At 26.0% G+C, this 9,546-nt stretch overlaps 1 protein-coding gene across 1 annotated transcript; it reads left to right on the forward strand.

The window, feature by feature from the left end:
* The first annotated feature begins 7,543 nt into the window (after positions 1–7,543).
* LOC100241212 (arogenate dehydrogenase 2, chloroplastic) lies at positions 7,544–8,909 on the forward strand. Its single transcript, NM_001402608.1, has one exon. The coding sequence runs from the start codon at positions 7,645–7,647 to the stop codon at positions 8,761–8,763; it is 1,119 nt and encodes a 372-aa protein (NP_001389537.1). The 5' UTR covers positions 7,544–7,644; the 3' UTR covers positions 8,764–8,909.
* Positions 8,910–9,546: the final 637 nt, after the last annotated feature.

The following is a 9,546-nucleotide window of genomic DNA, read 5'->3' on the forward strand; positions in this document are numbered from 1 at the left end:
TCAAACATTAAAATATTGATATAGCAAAAACGTATGAAGGTTAAACAAAGGAGCAAAACCTAAAATGGAAATCATTTCAATCTAACCTAATGAAGTTATCATTTCAATCCAACCTCAACCAAAATATTTAATTATTTAATCATTATTATGATTTTTTTTGAAAGCAAAAGCTTAAACCAATTCAAAAGTACCAACATCTAATTCAACAACATGTGTATAATATTATGAATTTTATACCATGGAAGTTTGTGATGTTAGTCAATTGAGTATGAAGTAAGTGTATGACAATATCAAAACACATGTAAAGGTGTTAGGTTTGTCAAAACATATGTAAACACGTGTTGAATTATTACATGCCACTCCACATTCATCATGAGGATTCAATGTAAACGAAAAAAAAAAAACATAATACAATTTCCTTTTAAAAAACATTTTCTTGTCTTTCCATAAGCAAATTTAACGTGAATGACTAAAATTTGTTGGATACACTTCTCGTTTTATGTTTATAAAAAGAAAAAATGATATTAAATCCTATATAAAATATAAATACTTATTAAAACTTACCTTAAAAAAATAATAACTTAGAAATAATGTTTTAAAAAAATTAAAGTATTAAAATTTTTTTACTACCTCAAATTTTAAAAATTTTAAAAGTAATTTTCAAGGAAATAAGTATATATATAAGAGTTACTATGTTTTATTTAGAAGTTACTGTTATTTTCTATTTTTAAGAAGAAAAAATAGAAAGTATATCCAATTGAACACTAAATAAATAAATGAATAAATAAAAATTTAATTAGTCAACCTTTTTTTTTATTGTCATTAATTTTATCACTATCATAATTACCATTTTCTTATGCTTCCTTTTCTATTTTTTTTTATTTCTTTTTTAGGGAGGTTGTGATTTTTCAAAAAAGTGGATTTATATTATTATTTTTCTTATTAAATTTCTATCGAGGACATGTCTTTTAACAATTATATAATACATTTCCATCAAAAATGAGATTAGCATATTATTTTTGTTTGCTAGGAAGAATTAAAAATTGTATTTTGATTCATAATTATTTTTCTAAAAATTATCTCCTATATATAAAAAATGTTAGAGTTTGATGACCCGAAAAGATTGTGGTACTACATATGTGATGAAGTTAAAATTATGAGATTTTTTGGGGTATGTGATGGTAGCAGAGGAATGTGTATGTATATGATGATGTATAGTTTTAGGGTTATGACGATTATACTGGTACTATAGTCGCTCGCATCTCTCCCATTTTGTATCAATTTTTGACATAGTGAATATTTTTCTCCTCTACTAATTGTTTTTTCTGTTTATAGTTTTTCTTGTAAATTTGTATATTCTTATTTTATTTTTCTTATTACTTATTCTCATTATTGTGTTACAAAGAAAAAAATATTTAAAATGTTTTGATCAATGATTTAGTATTTGAAACATATTTTTCCATCAATTTTTTTTTTCAATTAAAATATATTGATCCCTAATAAAAATAAATACCCAAATGATCAAATCTTTCCAATAAGGATAAATAAGATAAATAAAATGAATAAAAGTCAAAACCCACATGACCTTGTAATGCATGATATTAAAAAGTTAAAAATCACATGAAACCAATGGACTTGTATTGCATGATGTTATAAAACTAAACCCACGTTAAGCCATAACAAAAATCAAACCCATGATACATGGAGATAAAAGATCAAAACCCACGTGAAACCATGATGCATAACATTATAAAACCATAATACATGACATTAAAAAAAAAATCAAAATTCATACATGAAGACAAATTAAGTGCATATTATTAAAAAGTCAAGCCCCCCGTACGCAATGAGTTTCAGTAGGTTTCAAAGAGGCTGTTTTCTACCGATGGGTTGATGAAGGTCTTAGGAGAGGGAGTTGGGTTTGAGGCAGTCTTTTGCTCATATTGGTGAGTTCATTGTAGGAAAAGGTCTTCGTTATGGTGCGATGGATCCCATGGAGGCTTCGTAGGATTGCAAAGATGTGGAGGCTTTGTAAGATTGCAAAGACAGTATCGAGAGGTGAGGTCGTGGGCTGAGGTTGTAAATGGTAGTGGCGGAGTGAGCTGTTTAGCTATGTTAGGTTAAGAGATGGGTGAATGTAGTGTGAATTTTCATGGGTAGAGGTAAAGTGTGAGGGCCGTTGTTGTTTAGTGAGGTTTGAGGTGAAATGGCGTATTCTTCCAAAAAGAAAAAAGAAAAAAATTAAAATTAAAATCAAAATTAAGATTAACTAAAATTAAAATTAAATTTAAATTGATATCAAAATTATCATACAATAAACATATGTGATTCCGAGGTCCCAAACATCACTTTTATTCCATTATAACATAATGAAAAAAAATAAAAATGGATTAAAAAAATATAAATTAAATAAAAATGAAACTATAGGAAAAGTCAAAATATAACATGATGCCAAAATAGGCATAGCATGAGGGAGAGTAGACCCACTTCATATTAGTTGAAACAAGATTAGAGGTGTAAAGTAGGGCTACTTTGACAAGTAACCAGTGAATATAAGTCAATTAAACGTAAGAAAATTAATATTCTCTACTAATGACATCTACTAATGACATTTGACATGATAGAAAAAATAAATAAGTGAAAATTTGAATGATAGAAGAATCTAATGAATAAACAATTGTATGGATAGATGATTTAGATTAAATGGTAATGGTAATTTCTAATATTTTCAAAATTGGACTGATAATTGAATTAGAAAAATTATCAAGTCACGGTTTATTGATTAAATCAATGGTTCAACTATCATCAAGTAGGTGGTAAATAATGAACAACTTATTATGTATCAAACTATAGAGTATTTATGAATTCATAGTTAATAGTAATAGTTAATGATTCTAATTTGTCTTGAAATTTAGCTTTTGTGACTCGTTTGACTTATTCCTGGCATCATATCCATAATTAGAGCATGCTTCATAGGTAGCAATAGGAAAAATTAATACATGTGAGTGAGTGAGGCTTATTTGGGTTATTTTATAAATGTCATCGCGTGATCAAACCATGATACCAACATAACTTAATATATAATTATTAGAAACTTAATAAATAATTATAAAAAATTAAGAATATATATAATTAAAATAAAACATTTATAATATTTAAGTGTGAAAATATCTTTGAGATGAAAGAAAAACTCTATTATTGAATTTTATCTATGCTATATTTCCCATTATTTGATAATTATAAAATTATAAAATTATTTAATCTATATTATTTTCATATTTATTATTATAAAAATAAGTGTGGAGATAAATATTTATATTTATAATTTAAAGGTTTTAAATAATGATTTGTTTTAAAAGGGCCTATACTAGTTAATGTATTAATTTGTAACACTATTTTATAGAAAAATTAATAGTCCAAGGGTCATGCGTTTCCATCCACTTGTCCAACACATCCTCTCCTTTGCAACATCATTTTTTTCTTTATCCACGTGTCTTTACACGTTGGTGCTCGTGAATGAAGATCAACCTTCACCTTATTTGTACTTTATTGATTTTGTTAAAACTAATTGTCTCCGATTTGTATATTTAATCTTATAAATTGCTTTTTCTTTTGAGAAAAATACCCTTTAGGCGGGGGTAAAAAATGACTCAGAAGGGTGAGTGAATGTGGTAATTATTCGGCCTCATATTTTTGTCAAATCAATTTGCCCTTTAATTAAATTCTAAAATTACAATTTTTAAATAAAATAAAAAAAAATTTAGAAAAAGAGAAGAAACCTGTTCCAGTACCTGTATTTTATAATAAAAGTAATAATCTTGAGGATTACTTTTTATACCTCGTTAATGTTCAACATATCAAATGTATTAACACCATCCACTTGATGCATTGAGGAAAAAAAATTACACATGAAAATTAAGAAAAAAAATATTATGCAAAGGAAAAAAAATAGAAAAATCATATAAATGTTTAAAAATTATTTTATTATAAAAAATAAAAAATGATTAAACATTCTCCATCATTTTCTTATTTTTTTTAGATAATCTGAATGAAAAATTAAATATTTTATCTTCCTTGAATTTAATATAAAAACATAATTTATCAATTTAAAATTAATATATATATATATATATATATATCCATGAAAAAAATCATCATTTTTATTATATAATTATAAAACTTTTTTTTTCTTAATAAAATTAAAAATTAGATTAAAAAATGTAAAAAAAAAAAACACAATAAATGATATTTTGAAAATATTTTTGTTTTAAACAGTAAATTTAAATAACAAATTATACTATCATTATATATAATAATTGTAAGGGTTAAACCCAAAATTTTGATTTAAAATTTGAATGTCAATAATTACAAAAAATATGGGACCACACATCATAAATGTCTTGACAAATCAAATGAAAGTGTTTTACATGCTTTGAATTTTAAAAGTTTTAGTTGAAGGACAGTTTTAGTATTTAAGCCTATTATTGTCCTCCTCAAGAATTATCAGAAGAGATACCCTTTCCAATAATTATCACATTTAGCCCACCCTATTCGGTAATTCTCCCAAATAATTATTTATTCTATTATGATAATAAAGTTTTTAATTGTATGTTCCATATATAAAACAATATAATAACTTTAGATATTGTTTTTATTTATGAGATATTGAAAATTATATATATATATTTTTACAAGGTTCTTTAAAAAATCTTAATTTTTTTGAAAAAAATAAGAGAAAAATAGCAATTTTTAAATAGTTGCTTGTTCAAAAGTGAAGAAATTTTTTAGGGCTCGAGAAATGTGTTATTGATTACTTGTACTTATTATCATGTGTGGGTCCCGCATTATTGACAATATCAAATTTATTTATAGATAGTACAGAAAACAAATTTAAGGGTAAAATTGTCATATAAAAATCATTGATATAAGTGACCCTTCCCAATAATTATCACATCCAATTCATCCTATTCGATAATTCTCCTTAATTATTTTTTACAAGTACTCATCAATTGAATAATATATAAATATTTAATTGAATAATACACAACTATTAAAACTACGAATCTCATGAATTCAAATTAATATTTCATTTGGTTTCAGAAATTATTTATAATATAAGTATGTTATGAAATATGGTATGATCATACAAAATGATTATTTTTATAAAAAAAATTCAAAATTTTCCCAATTAGGTTTTATTATAATATAAGTCTATTTATATTCTAATTATAATATATTTTTGTTATACCTGCATTTTTATAATAAACGTAATAATCTTAAGGATTACTTTTTATTCCTTGTTAATATTCAACATATCAAATGTATTAACAACATTCGCTTGATGCATTGAGAAAAAAAAAATTACATATGAAAATTAAGAAAAAAAAACATTATGAAAAGGAAAAAAACTAGAAAAATCATATAAATGTTTAAAAATTATTTTATTATAAAAAATAAACAATGATTAAACATTCTTCATCATTTTCTTATTCTTTTTAGATAATCCCAATAAAAAATTAAATATTTTATCTTTCTCAAATTTAATACAAAAACATAATTTATCAATTTAAAATATATATATGAAAAATCATCATTTTTATTATATAATTATAAATTTTTTTTCTTAATAAAATAAAAATTTAAATAAAAAAAAATGTATGAAAAAAAACACAATAAATGATATTTTGAAAATAACATTATAATAAATATGGGATCCATGCACCATAAATGACCTCACCAATAAAGTGAATTGCTTTAAATGCTCTAAATGCTTTAAATTTTAAAAGTTTTAATTTAAGGACAATTTTGGTATTTAAGCCTATTATTGTCCTCCAAAAATTATGAAAAAAGACTACCCTTCTCAATAATTATTACATCTAGCCCACCTTATCCCATAATTCTTTTTTTTTTTTTGTGTTTTTTTATTTGTTGCTTTTGGCTTATTAATGGTAGTCTTAGCATTGTAAAAAAAAGGCCTTTAAGAAATTATGGCATTTTCAACCTACCCTTTACAACACTTATCACATTCACTCACCCAGATCAATTTTTTTACCCCGCCCACCCTAAACGATAATTTTCCTTTTTTTTTTTTTTTCACTTCTAAGATTAAAGTTTCAATAGAAATTAAGATTAAGATTATAATTGAAATTAAAGTCAAAACTAAAATTAATGTTAAAATTGAAAATTAAAGTTATAATTATAATGAAAATTAATTTTAAAATTAAAATTAAGACTAAGATTAGTAAAGTCAAAATTAAGACTAAAGTTAAACATAAAGATGAAAACAAGATTAAAATTACTAAAATGAACATAAAAATTCAATCATACAAATAAAATTTTCTTTTCATTTATGAGATTAAAATAAAAATCAAGATCAAAACCATCACATAAAAATTAGAATTAAATTAAATTTAGAATTAAAATTGAAATTAGAATCAAAATTAAAGTCAAAACTAAGATTAATGTCAAAATTGATATTATAAGGGAAATTAATATAAAAATAAAAATTAAGTTTAAGATGGGGATTGAAATTCAGGTCAAAACTAATATTAAAATTAAAGTCAAAGTTAAGACTAAAGGTCAAGCTAAAGATTAAAACTAGAATTAAAATTACTAAAACTAACATTAAAATTGAAATTGAAATTAAGATTACAAATTCTAATTAAACTAAAAATTAGAATTAAGATCATAACTAAGATTAAAGTTAAAATTAAAATTAAAATTAAAATCAAAATTAAAATTATCAAAGAATATATATATTCTTTAATTACCTAAATAATACCTATTTATAGTATTTCATGACATTTACAACAAAACAGTTAAATATGAATAGACTTATATTATAGTTCTTAATCTTATTTAATTCTAATTATTATTTTATTATTATATATATGAAGTAATATAAATTAAATAATATACTAATATAAATTCCTCAAATAATATATATTATATTATTTCATAGTAACTTTAGTATCATGAAAACATTAATAACATACTAATTAATAATTAAATAGATCATATTGCTATTTATAATTGTTACTATTATTACAACTTAACAATATCGTTCAACGATAAAATCACTCAATTCACTAGGAAGTAATACAATCAATGATGAATGTTTTTTTTTTTTTTATCAAATAATATGGATAAAAAATTATATTTTGTGATGAAATTTTAATTTGCCTGTAAATTTTCATTGGAAAAACCATATTTTCTTGTAGTGTAGATAATAGTAGCAAAAAAAAGTCACATTTGTAACCACTGCACTATAATTATTTATTTATTTATAATTTATTTTACTTATATTATATTATTTTATTTATATTTTTTATGGCCTAGTTATTAAATTTTTTTTAAAATAATTATGTTACCTTACTTTTAATTTGCAACTTTAATATAACAAGAAAGTAGTCACTTATGGTTAAAATTTTGAATAATGAAATTATTTTTTCATCTCTCGACTTTCAATCAAATATTTGTATTTACAGTGGTCCACTAGCCAACACTTTGTGACTATAAATTCCCCAAATGTGTCAGCACCTTCAAACCAGTTTTGCAGAGCCTCAGGTCAGTTGGTGAACTTTACTAAGTCACATTCCTCCCTCCGGTCCCCTCACGCCCCAGTTTGGCTTAATAAAAGAAGACATGGTAGGATTTTGGGCATTTTCCCCTTCACTTGCCCTCGAAGGTCTCACTCCGTTGTCTCGTCCGACTCTCTCTCTGCGCCTCTTCAAGATGCTCGCCTTCCCTTCCTCAAAATCTTGCTCAACTGCAAAACCAGTGCCTCCGAATCTTCACTTATCTCTCTCAGATTCCTTTTCTGGATCCAAATCTCTCTCTTTCAACCCACAAACTGGATTCAACCTCCGCCCGAAATCTGTCCAAATCAGAGCCATGGAGGCCTCCCTAGACTACCACTTTGGAACCCAACTGCAAACCCATATCAAAACACCAACAAGCCTCAAAATCGCAATCATTGGGTTCGGCAACTTCGGCCAGTTTCTAGCAAAAACCTTCGTCAGCCAGGGCCATACCGTCCTCGCCCACTCTCGCTCTGACTACTCCGACACGGCCGCTAAGCTCAGCGTTTCCTTCTTCAGTGACCCGCACGACCTCTGCGAGGAACACCCAGAAGTGGTGATGCTATGCACCTCGATCCTTTCGGCAAAATCCGTGCTCAAATCGATTCCATTTCATAGACTGCGGCGTAGCACGCTGTTTGTGGACGTTTTGTCGGTGAAAGAATTTCCCAGAAGCCTATTTCTCGAAATCTTGCCTGAAGAGTTCGATATCCTCTGTACACACCCAATGTTCGGTCCGGAGAGCGGCAAAAATGGGTGGGCAGGCCTTACTTTTATGTACGATAAGGTCAGAATCGGAAACGATGATCCTAGAATCTCAAGGTGTGGGAGATTCTTGGATGTTTTTGCAATAGAAGGGTGCAGAATGGTGGAGATGAGCTGTGCAGATCACGACAAGTACTCAGCGGAGTCTCAGTTCATAACCCACACAATGGGGAGGGTTTTAGAGAGGTTCGGGTTAGAATCAAGCTCCATTAACACCAAAGGGTATGAAACATTGCTGAAATTGGTGGAGAACACAGCCAAGGACAGCTTTGATTTGTACTGCGGGTTGTTCATGTACAACAATAATGCCATGGAGCAGCTGGAGAAGCTGGAGTTGGCCTTTCAGTCTCTGAAGAGGGAACTTTTTGGGAATTTGCAATCTCTTTATGGAAGGCAGTTGTTTGAAGAAGGAGAGTGAGAGGAGAGAGACCTGGCGCAAAAGCTGCTCCTTAATAGTGTTTTGGATTATTGGAAACTTACAACTCTTTAGTTGGTTTGTTTATCATCGGGAGGAGTGCAAATGCAATGGAATTATTGAAAATCAAATTTCATTCTTATGATTTATTATTTGTTTTTACTCTAATGGCTTGGCATAAGAGAATTAGTAATTTTTAATTAACAATGAATTGGTAATTGGTTTGAGAGATTTCAAGAAGAAAGTTGGTAAATTTTTTTTTAAATAATATAAAAAATATAAAGAAAGAAAATATTTTGGTTATATTTAAGAAATAATCGATTAAAAGAGATGAAATAGTTCTCATATTTATGAATTTGTCATTTTTTATGTTTTTGTTCCGGGAGTAGCCAATTTTTGACATAAGTGCTCTTAACTATTTCAAGTATTAATAATATATTAAAAAAAATATTATTTTTACAAAAAGAAAAAAAACATGAGGGCAAAAAGGGGATGAAGTGTTAGATTTTTAAAATCGAGTTTCCAATGACCATTTTAATCAAATAATCTTTTATTTAAATTGAGTTTTCATGAAACTTTTTATTTTTCAAGTATTAAAAATATTAGAAACACTTTTTATAATCATTACTAAATGTATTTTTTATTTATAAAAAGAAAATATAAAAAATATAAAAAAAGAAAAGAAAAAAAAAAGATTTCAAGCCAATAATATTTTTATTTTTTTAATAGACTAAGACTTTTTTTTAGAAAGATATCAAAATATAAAATTCACCTTCTTCATTTGTT

Source organism: Vitis vinifera, chromosome 9 (genome assembly GCF_030704535.1).
Source record: "Vitis vinifera cultivar Pinot Noir 40024 chromosome 9, ASM3070453v1".
NCBI classification, from domain to species: Eukaryota; Viridiplantae; Streptophyta; class Magnoliopsida; order Vitales; family Vitaceae; genus Vitis; species Vitis vinifera.